Source organism: Pongo pygmaeus, chromosome 5 (assembly GCF_028885625.2).
Source record: "Pongo pygmaeus isolate AG05252 chromosome 5, NHGRI_mPonPyg2-v2.0_pri, whole genome shotgun sequence".
In the NCBI taxonomy this organism is placed as follows: Eukaryota; Metazoa; Chordata; class Mammalia; order Primates; family Hominidae; genus Pongo; species Pongo pygmaeus.
This window is the reverse complement of record NC_072378.2, coordinates 151,843,639-151,871,510: the sequence shown is the minus strand read 5'-3', so window position 1 is coordinate 151,871,510 and position 27,872 is coordinate 151,843,639. Positions and strand designations below refer to the sequence as shown.

The 27,872-nt window shown below is 44.6% G+C and overlaps 1 protein-coding gene across 5 annotated transcripts; it reads left to right on the top strand.

The window, feature by feature from the left end:
* The first annotated feature begins 203 nt into the window (after positions 1 to 203).
* Positions 204 to 27,810, top strand: ZBTB2 (zinc finger and BTB domain containing 2). Of its 5 annotated transcripts, none has more exons than XM_063667114.1 (3): positions 204 to 517; positions 18,262 to 18,446; positions 25,039 to 27,810. In XM_063667114.1, exons 2-3 carry the CDS (start codon positions 18,274 to 18,276, stop codon positions 26,408 to 26,410), a joined length of 1,545 nt encoding a protein of 514 aa, XP_063523184.1. In that variant the 5' UTR covers positions 204 to 517; positions 18,262 to 18,273; the 3' UTR covers positions 26,411 to 27,810. The 5 variants fall into 5 exon arrangements, with proteins under 5 accessions (XP_063523184.1, XP_054346709.2, XP_054346707.2 ...); XM_054490734.2 differs by lacking the exon at positions 204 to 517 and adding an exon at positions 871 to 1,053; XM_054490732.2 differs by lacking the exon at positions 204 to 517 and adding an exon at positions 1,766 to 3,702.
* Positions 27,811 to 27,872: the final 62 nt, after the last annotated feature.

Genomic DNA, 27,872 nt, shown 5'->3' with positions numbered 1-27,872 from the left:
TACCTAAACACTTTATGTAAACAAGGGGCTTGTGACTCAGGCCTCCAGCCCCAATAGGTGGAGAGAAGTTTCCTCGCCTCGGCTGCACATGGTCTGCAGAAGTTTGGCTGGAGCAGAGCGCGGAGCCTGGGTGGGAGCGGCAGTGGAGTGCTGCAGGCGGCGGCGGCGGCGGCAGAGCAGCAGGAGGCGGAGGCGGGCGGGGGGAGGGGAGCGGCTGGGGGGGGGGCGGAGGGGGCTCTTGCCGCCACTGCTCTCTCGCCGCCTCTCCCCCCCGGCGGGAGCCGCTCGCAGCCTCTTTGCACTAGTCTCTCCGCTCTCTCGGTCATGTGACCTTAACGTAACCGGACAGGAAAAGCCCCGCCGCCGCCGCCGCCGCCGCGCCGGAGACACCGACCGCGGCGGCAGCAGCAGCAGCAGCAGCGAGAGGCAGAGGCGGCGGCGGCGGGGAGGACAGCACGGCCGAGGCTGCCCAGCGGCGCCTCCTCCACACCCCCCGCCGCAGCAGCACCGGCGACAGGTAAGCGCGCACCGCCTCCGCCTCCCGGGGCCGGTGCCCACGTGCCACCCCCAGCCCAGGGTCCGGGAAGGTGGTGGGGGGGCGGGGGCCACCGGAGCTCGCAAACGGTTCCGGCAGAGGCGGTGGCAACAAAGACGACGAATGACCCTCGTCCCAGGGCTCCGGGTGCAGGCAGGCGGAAGGCCCGGGCCACTTGGGGACCCGGTTCTGGGAAGCGAGGGCAGGGGCGCCTCGCGGGGGCGGCGGCGGCTGCGCCTGGCGCCGGGGCTCTGGCCGCTTGACAAAACCATCCCCCGGAGCCAGGCGGCGGCGAGTCGGCGGCGGCTCCATCCGGGGTTTTGCGGGAGGGGGAGGGGACGGAAGCCGAGAGGGCGGGCGGCGGATCGGAGGGAGGGAGGGAGGAAGGGGAGGGGGGCGATTCGCGGTCGGTTCCCCGTGGCCGGTCCCTCCCTTCCCGCCGCCACCGCGAAGTGCGCCCTGGGCGGCGACGGCCGGTGAGCGTCCCGCGCTGGAGCCCTCAGAGGCGGGCCCGTCAGGTGCGTAATCCTTCCGACGCCTCGCCGCCGCCTCCTGCTGCTGCCGCCGCTGCTGCTTCGGCGGCAAGGCCGCGAGCTGCGGAAGTGGGTTTGGGGGAGGGGAGGGAGGAGGGAGGGGGAGGGGAGGGATCCGGTCCGACCGGAGCAGGCCCGGCCTCTCTGGCGCTTCTCCCAGCTGCAGCGGCTCCTACAGCTGCTGCCGCTACTGCTGCGGCTCCGCCTCCCGCTCGCGGGCGGGGGCGCGCACGCGCGCTTCCGGCCTCCTCGGGTCTCGCGCTGTCTCCGGCTCTCGCGCGCGCTCATCCCTCTCCCTCTCTCCCTGTCTGGGCCACCCCCGCCCCCGGCGCCGGGGCTGTTGCGCCGGCCGGGGCGTTGCGCACGGCGTAGGCGTCGGCATTGTGTTAAACTCCGCGGGACTTGGGGCGAGCGCGCGCGCGCACGCGGGACTGAGGGAAGCGGCGAGCGTGCAACGCGGCCGGAGTGCGTCGCCCCTCCCTCCTCCTCAGCCCCTCGGGGACGGGGACAGGGACGGGGACGGGGGCGGGGCCGGCGAGACCGGAGGGGGCCAGAGGGCCCCGGCGCCGCGCCCCTGGCCCCGCCCCGGGGCGGGTGGGGCGAGGGGGCTGTTGCGGTGCGCCAGGCGGGCGGGGGACGCGTCGGCCTCTGTGGCGCCGCCCTTGTCGCCCGCTCGCTGAGGCTGCAGGCCGGGCCCTAGTCTCGGGTACGGAGCGCGTTGAGCCGGCGGCCTCCAGCTTCCGCCCGACGCGCCATCTGCGCCTGCGATACAGCCCGGTTTGGCCCCGAGCGCGCTGTGGTTTCGGCTTCTTAGCCTTGGGGCGTGGGACCCGCGCGGTCCTCACGCCCCAACCGGACTCCAAGGCGGGGAGGCTGCTTCCCGGGGCCGGCGTCGTTTTCTCGGTGTAGCGAAACCTCTAAACCGTTCTTGTTTAAACAAAGCCGCAAGAGAGAACTCTTCAGAAGCTGCAGAGGAAGCTGGGTTTTGCCGCTTTTAGCTGGTAGTAAAAGAGGCAATAAAGAAGCGAGGGTAGCAGAGCAGGCGAGTGCCTGGGCCGGGAGAAGCTGCAGCTACGCCTTTTACTGCAGGAACTTCCACCCGAATACGTGAACTCCTAATTATGCCTTGGGGATATAGCCCGGCTCTCGCTCCCCGCCTCCCCCAGCTGCATTGTTCATTAGCTCTTTCATCATACAATGGGTCCACTGAGTTTGTGAGCCTTGATTCTATTCATTTTATCAGGGTATTGTTTTAGTAAAATAAAGCATAAAGAAGGTCAGAATTATCAGAACTCCAGGGGGTCTCTGGGTTTACTTAAACGCGCTGCCCTGTCCTTGCTAATGTAAATCATCTATGCCAACCCCGTTGGAGCGCCAGGGCGAGTTGTATACACCACTAGCGTTTTAGTGTGGGAGTACCCTGAACGTTTAATAGAGAATTGGGACTGTGCCATTTTAATTCTCATTTGACTGATTTATCACAAACCAAAATTATAAATTGGTAAGGTAAATTCCACTGCATTTTGAATGATCTTGGTGTGTATCCAGGATGTTTTCAAACTGTTAAAAGGTCATTTTTTTCTTCTTTTTTCTTTTAGTAAGAGACAGAGGTCTCGCTGTGTTGCCCAAGACTGTCTTGAACTCCTGGGCTCAAGTGATCCACCTCGGCCTCCCAAAGTGCTGGGATTACAGGGGTGAGCCACCGCTCCTGGACAAGAAGGCAGTTTTTAAAGGCATAGTAATTTACCACTAATAGGACATCCTTTAAAACTGGGCATTTCTCATTTAATAAACTTGTGATTTATTTGCTAGACAAAGAATTGTCCAGTTATTGAAGCCATCGTAAGTACAAGAAGTGATAAGCCGGTGCCACTGATGGTCAACAGTGGAGGAGCAGTCTGCACTACAGTGGAGTGTAGTCTACACCTCTAAAATTTTGTCCTGCAGTTCAAGTGCATACTTGCCAGTTTTAAAGCTTCTCTTCAAAGGGGATGTAAATACGTTGATGCTCAGCAACCTCTACCACTAGCAGCAGAGAATAAACACTAATCATGTTTTAAGTTGTAGAATAAAAGCTGCCACGGTGACACCTTTTATATCTTAAACTTTAATATCAACTTTTCAGTAACCTCCAAAATCTGCACTTTTATAAGATAATATAAAATAACAGAAAAATGTGTTCATGGCCAGGCAAAGTGGCTCACGCCTATAATCCTAGCACTTTGGGAGGCCAAGGCTGGAGGATTGCTTGAAGCCAAGAGTTCAAGACCAACCTGGGTAACATAGACCCCACATCTCTATTAAAAAAGAAAAGAAAATGTATTCACCCCAACCCCATAGATATACTTTGTAGTCCTGTGATTTCAAGTACCCACAGCATGCCCATGAGTAAGTGGATGTGCTTTCCCCAATTTGAGACTTACAAAATAGAGAAGGAATTACCTAAAGCTCATCTGTAGCATCGGCCTGGGATCAGCAGCTTTAGAGGTGGGGACTGTCCTGCCAGCTCTTACTGTTTCTTGGTGCTTCATCCCTAGCCCCACTCACCTTTCCCTATAGGAACTTGGAAAAGCTGGGCAAGTCCCGTGGCACCAGCCTGCACAGGAAAGGAAGATTGAAAGAACTGGTTTGCTGGTAATTTTTTTTACCATAAAATACCAAATGCACCTGGGAAAGGTCATTTATCATCACTTTTCCTATTTTCTTATGCTCTTTGGCTCTCCAAACATGACTCTGAAAACCTAAAAGGGAACTGAACATTTTTATTTCCCTGAAGAAAAAAAAATGTAAACATTCTAAGCATTAGACCAAGAATATTTCTAAAACGTTCTTTATGCTCAAGTAGGTTATAATTTGTACTAGCAAATTAAACTATTAAATAATTAAAATATTACTTCGAATTGATAGTAAATAAGATTCAGTATTTTTACAATGCTGATAGAGCCATTAAGATATGGAATCAGTAGCCACAGAACCCTTACAAGGAGTTGGCAGCCCGACATATGTAGATCCATTTTAGAAGCCAACTTGGAGGCTCATATTTATGCTCAAACTCATAACCCCCAGTTCACATGCTTGAGGTATGCATCACATGCCTTTGAGTGTCACTTTAAGAAAGTTCAGTGTTCAAAGATAGGAATTTGAAAAACACTTTTATGTATCTGGCTAAATACTTAGGGAAACTACTTTTTTACTTTTGTAAGAGATTTCAGTGTACTGTTCTCTTAAACAGGGTGCACTCGCTAAGTTCTGCACCAAGCAGGGTAAGCGTCAGAATCCTCTGGAATGATTTCAAAGTGCATGTTCTCCTGCACCGGGAGAGTCATTTAGGTTCTCTGAGTCCCCAGAGTGATTCTGAACAGCGCTTGTCTAAGTGTGGTCTGCAGATCCTTTTGAAGCCCCAGGATCCTTTCAGGATTCAATGAAGTCAGAACTATTGTCACAGTAATACTAAGTTGTTATGGCCTTTTCCACTGTGTTGACAAAATGTCTTCTCAGTGTTGACGCTGAGAAGATCTGCTTAATTCAGTGAGCCGATATTTTCCAAATGACCAACAGATGATGTTAAAAATCATGAGTGGGTAAATGATCCGTTGAAAGTGGATAGACCAATGAATATTACTATAATAGAGTAGGAAAAGTTAATTCAGTTATGTAGTTTTATATTACACAACCAACTTTTAAGAAAGTAGACTTGTCAAGTGTTGGTGTAATATAAAAGAGGACTGTCCACAATTACCTGAAAAGGCTATTCAAATATTTCTCCTTTTTCCAACTACATAGGTGGGTGAGGCTGGATTTTCTTCACTACTCAACCAAAACAGAGTTAGTTGAGGAGTAAATGCAAAATCTGGTTGTCTTCTGTTAAAGAGAATTGCAAAAATATAAAAAGACACCACTTTGTTGTTTTAGAAAATACAATTATTTTTTCATAAAAATGTTCTGTACTTTAACATGTAATGGGCTTATTGTTGTTTTTAATTGAATTAAATATTTCTAAAATTTCTCCATTTTAATTTCTAATATGGTAATTATCAGTAGTTAAAATCCATATAAACATATAATTGATGTTCTTAATAATTTTTAAGACCATTAAGGGATCCCAACACCAAAGTTTGAGAAGCTCTGCTCTAAAATATTGAAATATATTATTAAGACTTTGAGTTAAACACATTTGAAACTCACCTGTGTTACATACCCTGAACTACACATTTAGGTCATTATATTTTCTTCAGATTAATTTTACTAATCATTTTATTGTATATAAAAAACAAAGGCAATCTCCACTCTGGTGGATTATTAGAAGCAGATTAGTTTTTTGTTGTTGTTGTTTTGAAACAGGGTCTCACTCTTTCATCCAGGCTAGGGTGCAGTGGCACCACCATGGCTCACAGCAGCCTCAACCTCCTGGCTCAAGCAATCCTCCCACCTCAGCCTTCTGGTAGCTGGGACCATGGGCGCATGCCACCACATTCAGCTAATTTTCTTTTTATAGAGACAGGGTCTCGTCATGTTGCGCAGGCTGGTCTCCGGGGCTCAAGTGATCTGCCCGCCTTTGCCTCCCAAAGTGCTGAGATTACAGGGGTGAGCCACTGTCCCAAGCCCAGATTAATTTTTTAATTTTGCCATGTGTAATCATTTGTAAGTTTCCTTCAGGTTGATTGTAGCATAATGCCTTTAGAATTATTACTTTAATATGAACTCGTTACTAGCCATAAATCTGTGATCTACTTCTGTTTGACACATAAGATGTCCCTGAATTGCCTCCTTATGACCCCAACTTACATTTGGAAACCAAAAACTAATTTAAGTGTAAACATACGGAAAATATAATTGAAAACAGCAGTATTTTACAAATGCAGTGCTTTTTAATATGAAAATAAGTGCTGTTAGTTTATGCCTCTCTCTTTTCTAATTACTGTGGAAGAAGGTTGACTAAGGAAATGTTAAGAAAAAAATGCCACTCCATTATCACAACTAAATAAGATGCATTTTCTGCCTTCAAAATGCAGTTTTAAAATATATTAGAATTCAAATGACCAGCCTCCTTCAGGTTTACTTCATGGGCCCTCCAATATTAATTATTAATAATAGTAATTGAAAAATCAGCTTTTCATCCTGGTAAGTGGTCTAAACTACTTGAAAGAATCAATCTTACTTGGGGGTAACGCTTCTGCTGTTACTGATTGTCCTTTGAATTACAATATTCATTTATGCTTCACTTAAATAAAATCAAGGACTTCAGAGGACCCTTTTAGTGCCCTTGAAATGGGTAGTGTAAGTGGTGTTTAGTGTCTTAGAACAGCTATTATCTTTAAAAACTGAATCAACAATTTCCAAAAGCTGTTTTGGTCTCCTATTCTTACACTGAAAATGAAGGAGGAACTTAGGTTGTCAAAATACAACATAATTGTATGTGCCCCATTCTTTTGCACCTCCAAAAGGATGAGTGAGTTGCTTACGGATCAGCCCACATGTGCTCTGTGATGGAAACTGAAAGCGAGTGACAGCTAGGTGGTCAATGTCCTGTTATCAAGTAGGAAACGGTGACAGTGAAAACCGAAGCATTAAATAATCTGAAAGGTCATTTGTATTTGGCTCCAGGAAGTGTTTTTTTATTTTTTCAACATGAGTATGTCTTATAGTCTCTGAATTTACTTAAGAAAAGTAAAAGCTTTGTACACATACATATACAGAAAAAAGGCATTCCATGAAAACCCATTTATAGGCACTGCCTCCTCTCTCCAGTGCTACTTTTCTTCAGTTCCTCTCAGCTAACTATTCTAATTTAGAAAAGACAAATGACTTGTTTTTTATTTAGTTGGGTTTTTTTTTAAGTTCATTTACAGTGTTAAATGGTTGAGGATTTTACATAGGTCTTCAGTTTCATGTCTTGATTGTCGGCCCTTTGTGACTGGGATCAGTAAGAACTTTTAGGAATGCTCTGTAGAGCAAGGTAGTAGAGTGGAGACAACATGAACTGTATGCCCAGAAGACCAGAGTTCAATCCTGACTCTTATTTGTTGATCATTTTAACCTCTCTCAACTACAGTGTAGTGATTTAAGGACATGGTTTTTCTGAAGACTCAGACAAATCACAGTCAGGACTTCCAAGCTCCAGACCAGTGTAACCAACATATACTCTGCATCTCCACTTGGTTATCTCAAAAGTATCTCAAACCCAACATGTGTGAACCTAACCTCTTGCTCTTCCCGCCAAACTATTATTTGCCTTGTGTTCCCTCCTGTTGGAGGGCACCAAGATCTATGCAGTTATACAAATAAGGAGTCTAGGAAGTCATCTTGGACACTTTGATCTGCTCCATTCTCCTTCATCTGACTCATCAACCAGTTCTGTTGATTTTTTACCTTCTAAATATCTTCTGAATCCTGTCAGTTTCCTCCATCTTTCTCAGTACCACCTGGGTCCATCATCTCTTTTGTAGACCACTAGCAGTTGTCTCCTCTAGACCACTTTCCAGCAGGTCTTCACTTGCCCGCTTGTTACCCCCTCCTCCCCAGCTTGATTAGTTCTGCAATCTCTACATTGTAGAGATCTTATCAAGTCATCCTGCTTAAAATCCCCTTGGGTGGCTTCCCATTGCTCTTAAGATATGGACCAAAATCCTTAACATGACGTCTGTCTCCATCCTCGTTATTCTCTGGCTCTTTACCCTTCAGGGTTATTGTGAATTATAAAGCACTATGCAGAAATTAATTATTAGCATGAAGAAACACAAGGTAGTATTTTTAAATGGAAAAATTATTCCAAAACAGCAGGTGTTAAATTGATGATAATTTTTTAGGTCAATCTAGGATAACTAGAAACTCAACTTCTACCCTCAGTCACCCAGCTGGTAAGAGGCTGAGCCTTGACTGGAACTCAGCACTCTTCTCCTCCCGGAGCATCTGCTTATTAATTTACTTAACAAATACTAAACCCTAGGCCATATGCAAGGCACTGGGATGAAATAGTAAATGATGAGGAAGATTTGTTGCCAGCTTTCCAGAAGCATCAGGCAAGGTGTATAAACTGGCTCGTTCACAGATGCACCAGGGCAAGGAGAGCATGAGGGGCAGGGGCAGGAGCAGGGGTATGTTTGTGTGTGTGTCTTCCTGTCTGTCTGTCTGTCTGTCTCATGGTCAGTTCCTCTGAAAGCAGCATATTCAAAACCCTGGAGCAGAGGTTCTAAGCCTGTGTGCAGATGGGACCCCTCTCCCCTAACCCTTTAGAGTTCAGGCTGCCAAGCTGCCCAGCCTCGAGAGTGAAGCCTTTGAGCAATAAGTATTGTACGCTGTCAGGAGCCAAATCATCACCAGGGTGTTCAGGACCTTCTGGGAGATGAAACTGCCATTCCTTAGCTTAGCTTATCCAGAAGTCCCAAAGTGAGTGAAATAACATCATGTTGTCTCCATTATCAATATATTCAAGTAAAACTGAATTTTTAATAATGCTTGTATTTCAAAACAAGCTGGACCCTTGATGATCCATTCGTAGAGCTCACCAAACTGACAATTGCATATAATTAGCTGGGCAAGGTGACATGCACTTCTAGTCCCAGCTACTCAGGAGGCTGAGGCAGGAGGATCACTTGAACCCAGGAGTTCAAGACCAGCCTGGGCAACATAGCAAGACCCCATATAAAAAATTAGATACAGGCCTGGTGCGGTGGCTCACGCCTGTAATCCCAGCACTTTGGGAGGCCGAGGCGGGTGGATCACGAAGTCAGGAGTTCAAGACCAGCCTGGCCAACATGGTGAAACCCCGTCTCTACTAAAAATACAAAAATTAGCCAGGCATGGTTGTGGGTGCCTATAATCCCAGCTACTCGAGAGACTGAGGCAGAGAATTGCTTGAACCCAGGAGGCAGAGGTTGAAGTGAGCTGAGATCACACCACTGCACTCCAGCCTGGGCAACAGAGTGAGACTCAATCTAAAAAAAAAAAAAATTATATACAACTTAATGTATTAAAGTAACATTTTATGTTGTAATTTGTTTGCATGAGAAAAATATTTTTTCAGGGCAAGGTGCGGTGGCTCACGCCTGTAGTACCAGCACTTTGGGAGGCCGAGGTGGGTGGATCACCTGAGGTCAGGAATTCGAGACCAACCTGGCCAACATGGTGAAATCCCATCTCTACTAAAAGTACAAAAATTAGCTGGGCATGGTGGCAGGCGCCTGTAATCCCAGCTACCTGGGAAGCTGAGGCAGGAGAATCGCTGGGGGAAGCGGGTAGGTGGAGGTTGCAGTGAGCCAAGATTGCGCGCCATTTCACTCCAGCATGGGCAACGAGAGCGAAACTCTGCCTCAAAAAAAAAAAAAAAAAAAGACCGGGCGCAGTGGCTCATGCCTGTAATCCCAGCACTTTGGGAGGCCGAGGCGGGTGGATCATCTGAGGTCAGGAGTTCGAAACCAGCCTGACCAACATGGAGAAACCCCCTCTCTACTAAAAATACACAATTAGCCAGGTGTGGTGGCACATTCCTGTAATCCCAGCTACTCTAGAGGCTGAGGCAGGAGAATTGCTTGAACCCGGGAGGCGGAGGTTGTGGTGAGCCGAGATTGCACCATTGCATTCCAGCCTGGGCAACAAGAGCAAAACTCCATCTAAAAAAAAAAAGAAAAGAAAAGAAAAGTATTTTTTCATACATAGTCATGTACCCATAATAAGATTTCAGTGAATGAAAGACCACATGTACAACAATGGTCCCATAAGATTATAATACCATATTTTTACGTAAGTTTTTTGTGTTTAGCTGTTTAGATACACAAATACTTACCATTGTGTTATAATTGCCTACAGTACAGTAACATGCTGTCCAGGTTTGTAGCCTAGGAGCAGTAGATTACCATATAGCCTAGGCCTGTGTAGTAGGCTATACCAACTAGATTTGTGGAAGTACCTTTATGATGTTCACACAATGACAAAATTGCCTGACGATGCATTTCTCAGAACGTATCTCTGTTGTTAAGCAAGGTATGACTGCATTGAATATAGTACCACCTGTTCCTCTGGGAGGATAATACTGATACTGTGTCATTTCTGTGTATTTATGTGTAAGAGCCTACCAGGTTTGTGAATGTTTCGTGTCTTTGCTGGCAAAGTAAAGAGGGAGCAACACTCTGTTGGACCCTAGTTTAGAGGTTTGTTGTTTTTAGTAGGTCTGTGAAATCAGAAAGCCTGGAAAGCATTAGTTTAGGTTAGCACCAGAGTATGGGATGCAGAGTAAGCAACTATTAGATGGTGCAGGACCCTGGAAGAGGTGCAGCGGCACTGGGATTTTATCCTAGTGGCAGTAAGGAACCACAGAAGGATTTTATTTATTTATTTATTTTTTTATTTTTATTTTTTAATTTTTTTTTTTTTTTAGATGGAGTCTCACTGTGTCACCCAGGCTAGAGTGCAGTGGCATGATCTCGGCTTACTGCAATCTCCACTTCCCAGGTTTAAGTGATTCTCCTGCCTCAGCCTCTCGAGTAGCTGGGATTACAGGCACTCGCCACCATGCCAGGCTAATTTTTGTATTTTTAGTAGAGACGGGGTTTCAACATGTTGGCCAGGCTGGCCTCAAACTCCTGACCTCAGGTGATCTGCCCGCCTCAGCCTCCCAAAGTGCTGGGATTACAGGCGTGAGCCACTGTGCCCGGCCCACAGGAGGATTTTAAGCAGTTGACATCAGGTTTGCCCTTTTGCAAGGTCATTCTGACTATTGTGTGGTGGATGCATGAAGGAGGCCAGAACTGGAGATGGAGAGATGAGTTGGGAGGTGAGGCTAAAGGTGTGGCAGGAGGGTAGAGTTTCAATTAATGGCAACTAGGGGCTGATGGGAGGAGTAAGAGAATGGAGGCCTGAGGATGAATTGAGATTTCTGGTTTGGCCAGAGGGTGAAGCGGGGCCCTGCACTGAGCCAGGGAATACAGACGGAGCAGATTTGTGTACCTGGTTTGATTGTCCTTTGGGGTAAATGGCAGTGAGAGGACAGGGAGGAATTGAGTTGAGTTTTACCTAAATCAAGTTTAAGGTTCCTGGGGGACAGCCAAGGACAAGTGAAAGAGATCACCAAAGAGAGGCTACAGAATGAGGAGTGGGCTGGGGACCAGGTGCAGAGGAGATCAGCAAGTGGAACCCCTGGATGGGGATTAAAATAGAACAGCCTGTGGTGAGTGGAAAACCAGAGAGCAGCAGCCTGAAAACCAGAGACCAAAGATTTATCAGAGCGGGAGGAAGAGTACAAAATGCCGCCAAGAGGTTGAGTAAGCCACTGAGTCCCTGAGGCTGGGGAACAAGGTCCTTGGTGACCTTGGTGAGCAGAGCTGGGCAGGAGCTGGCCTGGAGGTGGGAAAAGCAGACAGCCATTCCCACAAAAGAGGGGCAGCCTCAGCCAAACCATCCATAAGGATGCCAGGGCCCTAGCTGGCATAGTTTGGGCCAGTAGTTAAGCCTCATGGAAATGAGTATGAAGGGAAGCCGTGATGAGAAAAGAGGAAAGAAAGATTTAAGAAAAGTCAGTACTGTCGCTGGGCAGGGGCCAGGGTGGAGCCCATAGTACCTTCTCCACCCTTTTGCCCCATTTCCTCAGGCAGTTCACATATGGAACAGTCTAGGGGTTTTGGTTTTGGTTTTCTTTTTGAGAAAGGTTTTTTGGTCTCCAAAATAAGATTTTTTTCAAGTTGATCTGTGTGAATTTTCCCCCTCATGAATTTTGAACATGCGACTTGTTCTGTTTTTCTGCTTTTTCGTTTGTTTTTTTTCATTTCTCTGAGTCATGTGCATGAATTCTTTCCTCTGTATTTGAATACTTATGTTCAGTGTGTTTCCTGATCTAGGGGATGTTCCTAAATTGACATTCTAAAATAACTAGTAGACTCTCTTAAATTCCTAAATTGAGATTCTAAAATAACTGGTAGACTCCCTTAAAAAATATTGAGCGTTTCTATCATGACTTCATTCTTATGGTCTGAATAGAATGCTTATGTTAGTCTGTTTATGGAAAGAGAGGAAGCCATATAGTTTGCTATATCGAAGGAAATAATATATACCCATTCATGTAAAAACCAAAACCTCAAAATCCTCCTGTAAAATATTGACAAATTTGATGGCATTAAAACATAAAATTGTATTTGTCAAAATCTCTATAAACAAATGCAAAGAAAGTAAGAAAATTATTAAAACATATGTGACACAGGGCCTATTTTCCTTATATACAAAGAGTTTTATAGATTTCTTTTTTCTTTTTTTTTTTTTTTTTTAAGACAGGGTCTCACTCTGTTTCCCAGGCTAGAGTGCACGCTGACATGGCTCACTGCAGCCTCAACCCTCTGGGCTCAAGTGATCCTCCCACTTCAGCTTCCAGAGTAGCTGGGACCACAGGTGTGTGCCACCATCCCTGGCTATTTTTTAAATTTTTTATAGAGATGGAGGTCTCTCCATGTTGCCCAGGCTGGTCTTGAACTCCTGAACTTAAGCAGTCCTCCCACCTTGGCCTCCCCAAGTGCTAGGATTAAAGGCATAAGCCACCACACCTGGCCTGGTTTTATTAAATTGGTAAGAAAAAGACAATCGAATAGGAAAATGGGCAGAGCTCATGAAAAGATACTAAAGGAAATACAAATGGTCAATAAATATAAAAATAAGCTTTACTTCATCATTAAAGGCATACAAAGTAAAAAAGCCATATTGGCAAAGAATACCAAGTATTAACTAGAGTATGGAGAAAAGAGTTACGGTAGAGGTGGATAGAAAAATCTCACATTTTTGTGTGTCCATAATATTTGAATCTTTTATAACAAGTATATGTACTTAAAAGCAGCAGCAAATAATAATATTAATTTAAAACAAGCACACACACTTTCATATAGCACATTCCAACTAACCAAGTGAATCCCAGTTTAAAGCCTACTTATTGAATGTACTGGTTCTATAAGCTTGGGCAAGCCACCTACCCTCTCTAACCCTATTTCCTCATTTATAAATGTGGGCAGCAATACTTCAAATATCTCAAATAAGTTGATGTGAAATTAAATTAATAGCATATGTAAATGATAGCCATAAGAAACAATTCTCATCATTATCATCGAGGTATAAATAGTAATGTTTTCCTGTACTTGAAGCTACTGTTGATGAGCGTGACACCTGAAGCTGTGGGACCTCAAGCTGCCTAAATATGATCAGCATGATCAGAGTCAGAGGACATGGCAGGGAGCATATGACAGTTGGGTCTCAGAGGATACTTTTTTAATAAGAAAAGCAGGTTAGTAAGATGGAAAAGGAAGTATTCTGGCCCTTTACGGAGAATAACCTTGAAGACTGGCTTCCAAGTTATGTCTTGGTGGAGGTCAGGTTAGAGTGGTGTTTCTCTGTAATCCAGGTTACTTTTGCAACCCAGCAGTTCTCTGGCTTTCATCATGAACCCCAGGCCTTTTCTGTGCCTCTCCTTCCTAACCTGAGTGCGCTCACCTTCTCTGACATACACAGAAAGTAGTGGGGAAACTGATCCATACCATCTGTTTGCATGAGACAACAGTCTAGGTCTTTATACCCAAATGATTTGCAAAATTGGATGACTCTCCTATCTCGTGCTTAGATATGACTCGTGGCAGAAAATATGAAATTTGACATTCTGGATTCTTGATTTGTGACCTGATCAGTCTCTTAAAGTATTATTCCATTACATTTGTCTATTTTAGGGCATATTTGTTAATTTCTGAATCTGCCTGAACATCCCTAGAGCAGGAAGGGAGAGTAGGGAGTCCAGCACCTGCTGATTAAGAATTGCTGTGGATGGCTGGTGCAAAGATAGTGAGTTATCTCGATTGTTTGGTTACAGATCAAATGCCTTGTTCTACTTTATTCCCCCTTCTCACTACTGCACTCGACTAGTCTAAAAATAAATAAATAAATAATTTTAAAAATTGCTGAGTCTGCTTTGATTTTTTTTAAAGCTTATTGATAGTGCATTATCTACAGTGCATTCTTAACTCTGAAGTTAAGCATACTCACTTTTTAAAAATTTAGTCAATTAATGTGTAATAGGCTTTTAAAAATTTAACTTGCCCGGGCACGGTGGCTCACGTCTGTAATCCCAGCACTTTGGGAGGCCAAGGTGGGCGGATCACGAGGTCAGGAGATCAAGACTATCCTGGCTAACAACACGGTGAAACCCCGTCTCTACTAAAAAATAAGCTGGGTGTGGTGGTGGGCACTTGTAGTCCCAACTACTTGGGAGGCTGAGGCAGGAGAATCGCTTGAACCCAGCAAGAGGAGGTGTCAGTGTGCCGAGATCATGCCACTGCACTCCAGCCTGGGCAACAGAGCGAGACTCAATCTCAAAAAAAAAAAAAAAAAAAATTAGCCAGACGTGGTGGTGGGCACCTGTAATCCCAGCTACTCAGGAGGCTGAGGCAGGAGAATCGCTGAACCCAGGAGGCAGAGGTTGCAGTGAGTTGAGATGGTGCCATTGCACTCCAGCCTGGGCAACAAGAGCGAAACTGTCTCAAAAAAAAAAAAAAAAAAATTGGACTTTATTTTGAGATCATTACAGAGTCATGCGGCTGCAAGAAATAATAGAGATCCCATATACCCTTTACCCAGTTTCCCCTAATGGAAACATCTTGCAAAACTATAGTATAGTATCACAGCCGGAATTTTGACATGCAGAACATTCCCATCACCACAAGGATCTCTCATGTTGCCCTTCCATAGCCATGCCCACCCACTACCCCACACCCCCCCACCACTAATCTGTTCTCCATTTCCATAATTTTCACACATATTATATCAGTGTAATCATACAGTATATAATATTTTGGGATTGGCTTTTTTCGCTGAGTGTAATTAAATCACCCAAGTTGTTGTACGTTATCAGTAGGTCATTTCTTCTTATGGCTGAGTAGTTTTCTTCTGTGTGGGCATACCATAGTGTGTTTATTTAGTCATTGAAGGACATCTGAGTTGTTTCTAGTTTTTCATTATTAGGAATTAAGCTGCTATGGACATTCCTGTACAGGTTTTTGTGTGAACATAAGTTTTCATTCCTCTGGGATAAACGTCCAGGAGTGCAGTTGCTGGGTCTTGTGGTAGTTGCATTTTTAGTTTTTTAAGAAACTGCTAACTCTTTTCCAGAGTGGCTGTACCATTTTCCATTCCCGCCAGCAGTATTTGAATGATCCAGCTTCTCCACACTCTTGCCACCATGTGTTGTGACTGTTTCTTATTTTAGCCATTCTAATAGGTGCACAGTGATACTGTGGTTTTAATTTGCTTTTCCCTAGTGGCTAGTGGTTTCAAACATCTTTTCATGTGTTTATTTGCCTTGCCATCTGTATATCCTCTTTGGTGAAATGTCTCTTCAAGTCTATTACATATTTTCTGATTTGATTTTTTTTATTGTTGAGTTTTGAAAGTTCTTTATATATTCCAGTTACTAATCCTTTGTCAAAGGACTAGTTTGCAAAAGTTTTCAAATATTGACTCCTAGTCTTTGAGCTTGTGTTTTCATCCTCTCAATAAGGTCTTTCAGAGAGCAAAAGTTTTTAATTTTGATGAAGTCCAGTTTATCAAGTTCTCATTTTATGGATTCTGCTTTTGATGTCAAGTGTAAAAACTCTTTGACTAGCCTTAGATTTTAGATGTTCTTACATGTTTTTTCCAAAAGTTTTATAGTTTTGTGTTTTACATTTAAGTTCGTTATCCATTTTGAGTTGATTTGTATATAAAGTATGAGACTTAAGTGTCAAGGTTCTTTTTCTTTTTTCTTTTTTGCCTGTGGAAATCCAGTAGATCGTGCACCATTTGTTGAAAAGCTTATTCTTCCTCCACTGAATTGCTTTTGTGCCTTTGTCAGTAATCAGTTGTGCATATCTATGCGTGTCTACTTCTGGGTTCACAGTTTTGTTCTATTGATTCACTTGTCTGTCCCTCTGCCAATACCACACAGTCTTGAATACTATAACAATATACTACATCTTGAAATTGGGTAGACTGGTTTCTCCCACTTTATGGTTCTTTTTTAAAAATTATTTTAGGCCGGGCGTGTTGGCTCACACCTGTAATGCCGGCACTTTGGGAGGCTGAGGCGGGTGGATCACCTGACGTCAGGAGTTCGAGGCCAGCCTAGCCAACATGGTGAAACCCCATCTCTACTAAAAATACCAAAAAACTTAGCCAGGCTTGGTGGTGCGTGCCTGTAATCCCAGCTACCCCAGGGAGGCTGAGGTAGGAGAATTGCTTGAACCCAGGAGGTGGAGGTTGCAGTGAGCTGAGATTGTGCCACTGCACTGCTACCTGCAACAAGAGCGAGAACTCTGTCTAAATATATATATATATATATATATAATTTTAGCTATTCTAGTTCCTTTGCCTTTACATGTACATTTTAGAATAATTTTGTCTATATCTACAAAAAAATGTTGCTGGGATTTTTGTAGGAATTGCATCAAACCTATATGTCAGTTTGGGAAAATTGGTATCTTTACCATGTTGAGTCTTCCTATCCATAATCATAGTATATCTGTTTGTTTATTTAGATCTTTTATTTCTTTCACCAGTGTTTTATAGTCTTCCGCATGCAAGTCCTGCACGTTTTGTTAGATTTACATCCATGTATTTCATTTTTTGAATGATTTTAAATGGTATTATCTTTTTAATTCAGTCCACATGTTCATCGCTAGTATATAGAATCACAGCTGATTTTTTTTGTATGTTTATGACTTGCCAAACTCATTTATTAGTTCTACAAGGTTTTTTTTGTTTTGTTTTGTTTTTTTGAGACGGAGTCTCGCTCTGTCACCCAGGCTGGAGTGCAGTGGTGCAATCTTGGCTCACCACAAGCTCCGCCTCCTGGGTTCACGCCATTCTCCTGCCTCAGCCTCCTGAGTAGCTGGGACTACAGGTGCCTGCCACCACGCCCAGCTAATTTTTTGTATCTTTTTTTTTTTTTAGTAGAGACGGGGTTTCACCGTGTTGGCCAGGATGGTCTCGATCTCCTGACCTCATGATCCGCCCGCCTCCCAAAGTGCTGGGATTACAGGCACGAGCCACCATGTCTGGCCTTTTTTTTTTTTTTTTTTTTTTAATAGATGCCTTGGGACTTTCTGTGTTACAATCGTGTCATCTGCAAATAGTAACAATTTTATTTTTTTCTTTTCCATATGCTTTTTATTTCCTGTCTTGCTTTGTCGCATGAGCTAGAACTTCTAGTGCTATGTTGAATATCAAGAGGGGACATCTTTGCCTTGTTCCCAATCTTATGGAGAAGGCATTCACCCTTTCTTACTATTAAGTATAATGTTAAATATAATGTTGGTCTGTGTGTAATGGGCTTTTATAAATGCTCTGTGTGGAAAAGGAGCAGTCTAGTGATTTGATGAACCGGGCAATGTCAGGCAGCCTCTCTATTATAAATAGACTCAGGCCAGCGGGGTTTGCTAGGGTCAAGTGTGAATAATGAAAATCATGGAATTTGGAATCAGTACATTCACATTTAAATTTTCATCCTCCCACCTTTTGGCTAGAAGGCCTGGGGCAAATTACTTATACTTCTCAAGACCCATTTCCTCCCTCCACAAGGAAGGAAGCAGAGCCCCAACCCCACTTCCTCCGTAAGTGTTAAGGGTCAGGGGTGATGGGGCTGTTACATCACCAGCAGGAGCACACAGCAGGAGCTGGACTATTGGCCCTCAGACTTATTGATTCTCACCCTGCCTTGCTGGGACCCTGCCCCAACACCTTAATTTATCTGTCTCTGTGGAAGAATTGACAAACTCTGATGCATCATTAGAATTTCCATTTGGAATCTTAAACTAAAAGACTCCATTTGCATTTGGAATTTTAAACTAAAAGACTCGATGGTCCAAGATATTTGCTGTCTGTCTCCAGGACTTGATGCTTAAAGGCAGACCACCTGAGTTCATTTCCTGGCTTCTCCATTACCATCTGTGTGAGCTTGGGCAAATCATGTAACTCCCTAATTTACTTTAAATGGCATCTTTTTTTTTTTTAAGGCATAATGACATAACTACTTCAGAGGACTGTTAGGAAGACTAAATGAGTTAATCTGTGTAATGTTTTTAGCAGTGCCTGACACATTAGCTGTGATGACATGTTAGCTATGATCATGACTGTTGGTGACTATAAAGGACACATTCTTATTTGTGAATCACCTTCTTAAAAATAAAATTGTTTGCTTTGCAGATTTTTTAAAAAATGGATTTGGCCAACCATGGACTTATTCTACTGCAACAGTTAAACGCTCAGCGAGAGTTTGGTTTCCTGTGTGACTGCACGGTTGCAATCGGCGATGTATACTTCAAGGCACACAAATCAGTTCTTGCTTCATTCTCCAATTACTTTAAGATGTTGTTTGTCCATCAGACCAGGTAACTAAAGTGGTTGCTAATAACCTAATGACTGTAGACTTCTTAACCTCCATGTCCCTGGCCCTCATCAAGACCATGGGTCTCTCTACCTCTCCTAGCTCCTAGGTGAGCTGCTCCCTTGTGGCCTCACTCGCCCTCACTACCCTTCTTGTTACAGGTGCTTTCAGTAGCACTGGAGAATCACTGGACCTTTCAGCTCTACGCAGCGCTTCCACCTCCGGATGCCCTCACTGGGTGTCACCTGCATGGTCAGGATCTGCAAGATCAGGTCCATTGTTTTTTATTTTTTATTTTTTATTTTTTGAGACGGAGTCTCGCTCTGTCGCCCAGGCTGGAGTGCAGTGGTGCAATCTCGGCTCACTGCAAGCTCCGCCTCCCGGGTTCACGCCATTCTCCTTCCTCAGCCTCCCGAGTAGCTGGGACTACAGGCACCTGCCACCACGCCCGGCTAATATTTTTGTATTTTTAGTAGAGACGGGGTTTCACTGTGTTAGCCAGGATGGTCTCGATCTCCTGACCTCGTGATCCGCCCGCCTCGGCCTCCCAAAGTGCTGGGATTACAGGCGTGAGCCACCGCACCCGGCAAGATCAGGTCCATTATAAAGCCACCCACCCAACCTCAGCGAACCCTTCCAGCAGTAATCTTTCCTGGACTCAGTATCTAAGCCCTATCTCTCATTCCTCCAGCCCCAGTCCCCTGAGTATCCCCCTGACTTTCAGCATTTATTCTTGTCTCCTCCTCTAACAAGAAGCTTGAGGACATGAATTTCTCCAGTTTCCCTCTTTTCTATCTTAAAACATCTCTATCTTTGCTCAGTTTCTTTCTTCTCATCTCTCCTGTCTTGAGAAAAGGGCCTCTCAGTGTCTCTGGAAAATGATCTCCCTCCTTCCCTCACGCTGTGAGTTCCCACTCCTCTATTTTTATTCTGTTCTTTTTCTTTTATCTGTTTTCATACACCCCCCACCCTGCCCCCAGCCCATGTGGGATCAGCACATCCTCGACACTGCTGTCTGCCTGCGTTACGGTGCTGCTTCTCCTTCACTTTACTATGAAAGCCCTTAAAAGGGTAATCGAGGTCCTCGCCTGCACTCTCCTCATCCCACACTCTTCCTATCAGTGTGCGCTGTGGTTTCCTCCCCTCCTTCACTCTGCTGCAGTCTTTTCTCAAAGGTCACCCCTCATCAAAACCACTGCCCTTCTCTCAGCCTTCTAGCATCCTGTCCTCCAGCATCTGCTGTTGTTTGCTTCCTTCTTAAGTGGTTGTCATCTGCATTTTTGTAGCTGAATATCTCTTGTTTTTCTGCCCTCTAAACCTGGGCCTTTGGTAAATTTTGTTTTTTGCACTCTTCCTATGGGTGTGTGTCTTTTTCCTAGATCTCGCCTCTGCTGGAAACTTCAGTTTATAGCTCTGGCCTTGACTGTTCTGTCTCCAGAACTCTATTCCCAAGGCCTCAGGCTGTGTGCTGGGCATTTAGAGTTGAGTATCTCCTTTTGTGTCTTTGAGGATGTACTGAATTAGGCCTTCTCCGAAGTTCCTCCTGCCTATTTTCTTATCTTCAAGTATCCCAAGCTTAACTCAGTCCCCAAATCATGTTTTCTTCAAATTACCTTTCACATTTGTCACTTCTTTTCCTTTCTCACTTCCATTACCTCATCACCCATTCTCCACATTACTATTGGATTCATATTTCCAAACACTGCTTTGACTGTGGTGTTTGATGAGAAACCTACTATACTGGGTTATTTGTTGGATCAGAAACCTCGGGGATGCCCAGTGCATATTAAAATAACACACAGGCTCCTTATTCTGTCATCCAAGGCCCCACAGGCTTGGAGCCCAACCTCCTTCTAGCCTCATCTGCGACTGGGCCCTCTGGGACACCCCCCCCCTCATTTTCACCTTAACCAAATCTACTTTCATGGCTTCAGCTCACCTGGACTGCATTTTGCTGGTATCCTGCCCACTCCCTGAGTCCCAGCTCATGCAGCACCTCATGTATGACCCCTCCCAGTCAAGTGAAACAAAACAAATGACAGTGACCATGTCCTCGCTCATGGCTCATAACACTTTAATTGTGCTCCTTTATAAGAGTGCATATGTATACAAGAGTGCAAATGTGCACCTTTCCCCTATGTTGTTATGTGTGTACTTACCCCCTTCTTCACTTGTAAGTTTCTTGAGGGCAGGGACTGGGTTTTACGAATCTTTGCCAACACCACCCAGTGTGACTGAAGTATTTGCACACAATAGAATAGCCACTTGATCAATGTCTGGAGGAGCAGATGGGACAACCGCAGAATAACCCAGGAGGGTTGGCTCATCGGGCAATACTAAGGATGCTCCCTTTAACTCCAGTGTGTCAGAGACTTAAGGCCTAGTAGGGGTTTTGTACTGGGCAGTCTCAACACAGTGAATTCAATGGTATAGAAAAGGAGGCAATTTTAATCTTGAGGAGTGCAAGAATACTACGTAATGAGTTTTAATTTGATGCAAGAAACCCACCTTTAAGTACAGGGCAGTAAATAAATGCCTTTCTAACAAGGAGGTGTGATATTTGTGTAATACAACAGTGTAAAGCAACAGTGTGTATTACTGCACCAGAGGTGACACATGCCTAGTGGCCAGCTTTGCCCGCCTCCTAGTGCAGAATTCAAGCTCCTCGAGGCAAGGCAAACTCAGGGTGAAGGCCAGGGGTGTACTTTTCAACCAGCACCTCCTCTGTGGGGCATGACACACTGCCACCCGGCTACTCAGACATAGACTGAGAATACGGTCAATTTTTTCAAGTTTGGCTCCAAGGGAGATTTCTGGCTGTAGTTACCACTAGATGTCCCTGTCTTATGTCTGCTACTCCAAGTGGTATGTTTAAATCACAGACGACTACAGACTTTCAGCTATCAAAAATAAAACCACTGAGGGAGAGGCCTTTCTAAGTACAACCTTCTGACAATGCTAATGTCATTCAAAAATCCTTACTTTTAAAGTTGTTTAAGCCTATCATGTATTTTAAAATTCTAGTGAAGGAATAATTGAAAACAGAAATTACTATGGAAGTTTATACCAAAGGGCTTATAGCTGTAGTAAAACTATATTCATCTTTTTCCTACATAAAAGTATGTCAACCAGCCTGGCCAACATGGTGAAACCCCATCTCTACTAAAAATAGAAAAATTAGCCAGGCATCGTGGCTTGCACCTGTAATCCCAGCTACTCGGGAGACTGAGGCAGGAGAATTGCTTGAACCCGGGAGGCGGAGGTTGCAGTAAGCCGAGATCGTGCCACTGCACTCCAGCCTGGGCAACAAGAGTGAAACTCCATTTCGAAACAAAAAAAAATGTTATGGCAAACATATCTGGAAACTACTTAGATGTAAGTATATTGTAGAGAACTATGTCCTTTCCAAAGGACTGGGAAAAGACCAAAGTCTGGCGCATGGTGAGCTGAGTGATTGACAGAAGTCAAGCTGCCTGGAAATAAAAGCAGTCAGGGATGAAGATGGCTGAAATGTACATTAAGGAACTTGGAAAAATTCTACCTGTTTTTTGTTTGTTTGTTTGTTTGTTTTGAGACGGAGTCTTGCTCTTGTCGTCCAGGCTGGAGTGCAATCCCAGTAGCTGGGATTACAGCTGCGCGCCACCACGCCCGGCTAATTTTTGTATTTTTAGTAGAGACAGGGTTTTGCCATGTTGGCCAGGCTGGTCTTGAGCACCTGACCCCAGGTGATCCACCCACCTCGGCCTCCCAAAGTGCTAGGATTATAGGCATTAGCCACCGCGCCCGGCCTCCACCTGTTTTTTAAGTGTATGTGTGCTTCTGCTTTTAAAACAAAATTTTTTTTTTAAGGCTGCGTGCAGTGGTTCACGCCTGTAATCCCAACGCTGTAATCCCAAGGCTGAGGCAGGAGGATTTCTTGAGCCCAGGAGTTCAAGACCAACCTGGGCAAGATGGTGAGGCCCTGTCTCTATAAAAGTTTAAAAATTAGCTGGGTGTAGTGGCATGTGCCTATAGTCCGAGCTACTCAGGAGGCTGAGGCTGCAGTCAGCTATGATCGTGCCACTGCACTCCAGCCTGGGCCTACAGAGCAAGACCCCCTCTCTTAAAAAAAATTGTTTTTAATCAAAATAAATTGGTGTTTGGAGACCTCCTTGGGCCCTCGCATCCCTGGCTGTAAACCCCAGGGACTCGCTGCTTTCTTTTCCCTGGCCCCTTGGAGTCCTCCCTCCAGGCCTGCCTAAAGTGTGGGCCAAGGTGTCCCCAGCTGTGTCCTTTTTTTGCCATCTGAGACTGTACACAGTTCTTTCAAATTTGAGAGGCTTACTGTTGAGTCACCATTCATAAGTGATAGACAAGACAGCCTATCCAACAATGAATGAGAAAAGAATTACAAAATTTACACCAAAGTCAGCCAGGCACGGTGGCTCATGCCTGTAATCCTAGCACTTTGGGAGGCCGAGATGGGCAGATCACTTGAGGTCAGGAGTTCAAGACCAGCCCGGCCAACACAGTGAAACCCTGTCTCTACTAAAAAAATATACAAAAATTAGCTGGGCCTGGTGGCGGGCACCTGTAATCCCAACTACTTGGGAGGCTAAGCAGAAGAATCACTTGAACCTGGGAGGTGGAGATTGCAGTGAGCCAAAATCATGCCACTGCACTCCAGCCTGGGCAGCAGAGCAAGACTTCGTCTCAAAATTAAAAAGAAAAAAGAGAAATGACCAGGCGCAGTAGCTTACGCCTGTAATCCCATCACTTTGGGAGGCCAAGGTGGGCGGATCACCTGAGGTCAGGAGTTCGAGACCAGCCTGGCCAACATGGCAAAACCCCATCCCTACTAAATACACAAAAACTAGCTGGGACTGGTGGCACGCGCCTGTAATCCCAGCTATTCGGGAGGCTGAGGAAGGAGAATCGCTTGGACCCGGGGACGGAGGGTGCAGTGAGCTGAGATTGTGCCACTGCACTCCAGCCTGGTAACAGAGTGAGACTCTGTCTCAAAACAAAACAAAACAAAACACACCAAAGTTGCCGGGCGCGGTGGCTCACGCCTGTAATCCCAGCACTTTGGGAGGCCAAGGCGGACAGATCACAAGTTCAGCAGATCGAGACCATCCTGGCTAACATGGTGAAACACCGTCTCTACTAAAAATACAAAAAGAAATTAGCCGGGCGTGGTGGCGGGCACCTGTAGTCCCAGCTACTCTGGAGGCTGAGGCAGGAGAATGGTGTGAACCCGGGAGGCGGAGCTTGCAGTGAGCCGAGATCGCGCCACTGCAGTCCAGCCTGAGTGACAGAGCAAGATTCCGTCTCAAAAAAAGAAAAGAAAAGAAAATATTTGTTAATCAAATGAACATGATTGCTAAAAGGGCCAAAGAAAGTTACAATACAAAAAGTAGTATAATAAAAGAAAATTATAAATTTTAAAAGCATTCAAGGAAGCTGTCTTTAAATTTGAAATGTATTGTCTATAGAATATACACTCAGTGGAACATAATATATACCTTGTGATATGTGGATATAGATCTCACTGATTTCTAATGATGCTTTAGAATTTGTTACTACTGATGGTCTGGGAAGAGTTCTTGGGAACCTCTTCATTATTGCTGCTTGATCAGGGATGATGTTTCTGAAATGATAAAAGGAGTAGAATCTAAAGTTATAAAATTAATAGCATCATCAACTGCTTTAGGTGCCTTAGATAAATCACTTAACTTTTTGGGACCTCAGTTTCCATATCTGTCAAATGGGACTAAATAAATCCACTTTATCTACCATACAGGATTGTTTTGATTCTCTAAAGGATCTTGCTGTGGTGGCTTTGGACTTAGACAAACATTGTTTCAAATACCAGCTCCACCACTTACCAACTACATGATATTGAGCAGGTTATTAACCCTCTAATCCTCAATCCTTTCCTGTAAAATGAGAATGCATGACAATCAAGTGAGAAGGAATCCCTGTAAAGCCCAGGAGCAGTGCTGATGTTGATGGTGGCATTTGATAAGGAACTCCTGGAGTTCTGTATAAAAATAGAATACATAATATTTAATTTAACTTGGCCAGGTGCTGTGGCTCACGCCTGTAATCCCAGCACTTTGGGAGGCCAAGGAGGGCTGATCACTTGAGGTCAGGAATTGGAGACCACCCTGGCCAACATGGTGAATCCCCGTCTCTATTAAAAATACAAAAATTAACTGGGCGTGGTTGTGGGCAACTGTAATCCCAGCTACTCGGGAGGCTGAGGCAGGAGAATCACTTGAACCTGGGAGGCGGAGCTTGCAGTGAGTCGAGATTGCGCCATTGCATTCCAGCCTGGGTGACCGAGTGAGACTCCATCTCAAAAAAAAAAAAAAAAAAAAAAAATTAGCTTACTAGGAGAAAAACTACTCTAAGAGTCTGTGGATTAAGATATCACATTTCTTTAACGTGAACTTCGTCTCTTATTTCATCCCATTTTCATGAAACTTACTAAAAATCAAGGATAGGAAGTGTTCTTGTTTCCTTTGTTTTTAAGCGTTCATTTTTTTCTTCAAGCTTTATGTTAACGCCTACACTGGCATTTACTCACGTATTTTTTTACTTGTTTCTTTCAGTGAGTGTGTCCGCTTGAAACCAACTGATATACAGCCTGACATCTTCAGCTATCTCTTACACTTGATGTACACTGGGAAGATGGCGCCTCAGCTCATCGACCCGGTTCGATTAGAACAGGGTATCAAGTTTCTGCACGCCTACCCGCTCATCCAGGAAGCCAGCCTCGCCAGCCAGGGAGCCTTTTCTCACCCTGACCAAGTTTTCCCACTGGCTTCTTCATTGTATGGCATTCAGATTGCAGATCATCAGTTGAGACAAGCCACCAAGATTGCTTCAGCACCTGAAAAACTCGGGCGAGATCCACGGCCACAGACCTCCAGGATAAGCCAGGAGCAGGTCCCTGAGGCCTCACAGCTCTCCCAGCTGACTTCAAATCTGGCCCAGGTGAATCGGACAAATATGACTCCCTCAGATCCCCTGCAGACCTCGCTGTCTCCAGAACTTGTTTCCACTCCTGTTCCTCCCCCTCCTCCCGGGGAGGAGACCAATCTGGAAGCATCTTCCTCCGATGAGCAGCCTGCATCCCTTACAATAGCCCACGTCAAGCCGAGCATCATGAAGAGGAATGGGAGCTTTCCAAAGTACTATGCCTGCCACCTGTGTGGACGGCGCTTCACTCTCCGGAGCAGCTTACGTGAACACCTCCAGATCCACACAGGAGTACCTTTCACATCTAGCCAACAGGGAGAAAGTCGCGTCCCCCTGACTCTCTGTAGCAATGCAGCTGACCTCGGGAAAGATGCCATGGAAGTGCCTGAAGCCGGGATGATAAGTGACAGTGAGCTGCAGCACATCTCCGATTCTCCCATCATCGATGGGCAGCAGCAGTCGGAAACCCCACCCCCCTCAGACATTGCTGACATTGACAACCTGGAGCAAGCCGACCAGGAGAGGGAGGTGAAGAGGCGGAAGTACGAGTGCACAATATGTGGACGCAAATTTATCCAGAAAAGCCACTGGAGGGAACACATGTACATACACACCGGGAAGCCTTTCAAGTGCAGCACTTGTGACAAAAGCTTTTGCAGGGCCAACCAGGCTGCCCGCCACGTGTGCCTCAACCAGAGCATCGACACTTACACCATGGTGGACAAACAGACTCTGGAACTCTGCACATTTGAGGAAGGGAGTCAGATGGACAACATGCTGGTGCAAACGAACAAACCCTACAAATGCAACTTGTGTGACAAAACATTCTCCACTCCCAATGAGGTTGTTAAACATTCATGCCAAAACCAGAACTCGGACGTTTTTGCCCTAGACGAAGGGCGATCCATTCTCCTGGGCAGTGGGGACTCGGAAGTAACGGAGCCTGACCACCCAGTGTTAGCTTCCATCAAAAAGGAACAGGAAACCGTCTTACTAGACTGAATGTCACTTATCTTTTTAAAAAACTCTCATTTTTACAAAGACTATCTTCCCTCCCTTCCCTGAATTCAGAACTGTAGTTCTCCATGGCATGATACAAACAGGTCCTTGTTCTCTTCTCCTCTTCCCCTTTTCCACATCCCAGCCCCACCTCTGTCAAGGCTTTGTGCATTATACACCTGGAATGTATCAACTTTCATTCAGGGGATATTGGAAAGATAATGGTCATTATACTTATAAACTCAAATTTTGAGAGGTTTTAGATTATTTAAAAGCATACTTGGAACTAATGAAGGGTATATAATAAAACAACTGGAATCCAATTTGGTAAGCTAAAATTATGACTTTCCCTGGGTAAAAAGTCTTCTCAGAAAAACAATGTCAGAAAATACAGCGTGCTTCTTAGAGATACGGCTGGGCTCTCTACTATGCAAAATCTAGAAGGTGTGGGGAAACTTTAAACCCAAGAAAACGTTCTTAGTATTCATCCTCCAGGTGTCTTACTTTAGAATGCATCCTTTGAGATTATGTCCCCTTAAGAAAAATCATCAGTTAAGAAATCTACTTTAACAAAACAAAAAGGAGAAAAAGTAATAATGTGATGGCAATCTTAATTTTTGGGTACAACATGACAAGCTGTGAGTTTGTGTGTTTGTAAGAGAAAAATGTGTGGGTACTTGCTATAAACAGGTGAATTAATGCACATCCTTATCTCATTGCTGGCTTCTTTCCAAGTTGAGCAACAACAAAATGCTGTATTTGAGTTTCTGACAAAATTGTTTTAAAAATCAGATTTGAATGTACTATTCTATAAATTGCCTTTCTGAATGGAACATGACATGCCATTTTCTAGCAGCTGCCAGTGATAATTTGTTTTACACTAACTTTTAAATCAGTGTGTGTACTGCAGGGAAAAGGATATAGGAATATTCATCTTACAGGGGAATTTGTGACCAGAAGATGTAGTAACTTCAATGACTGAAAAAGTCAATGCTGATAGTTTACTGGCAACATTAATTGAAGCATCAAAAATAAATGGCAAAGAGAAATCAGGACAAAAAATCTAATTGCTGTTTGGGAAAAAACTTGATTTTGATGTTTATTCTCCAGGTTTTTGGTTTGTTTTTTTTTTTTTCTTTTTTAATGCCTGAAATTTTCTTCATTGGCCCAAAAGCAGTAAAAATTGTTCATTAATCTTCTGTTAGGCCAATAAAAGAAGGGCCTCACAGGACAAACAGGAGCCAGAAGTAAGGACTGAAGGAGAAGGGGAGAATAGCTAATAGCTATACTATATGTATATGTTAAAAACTGAATATCCCATCATCCTATTTCATGTATAGTTGAGTTCTCAAATTTGTAAGTTTTTATACATCCTTTCATTGAATAAACGTTTAATTAAATGAGTATGTGATATCATGTCATCTCTGCGTCTTTGTCTACCCAAAGAGATACAGGAAGGGGATGT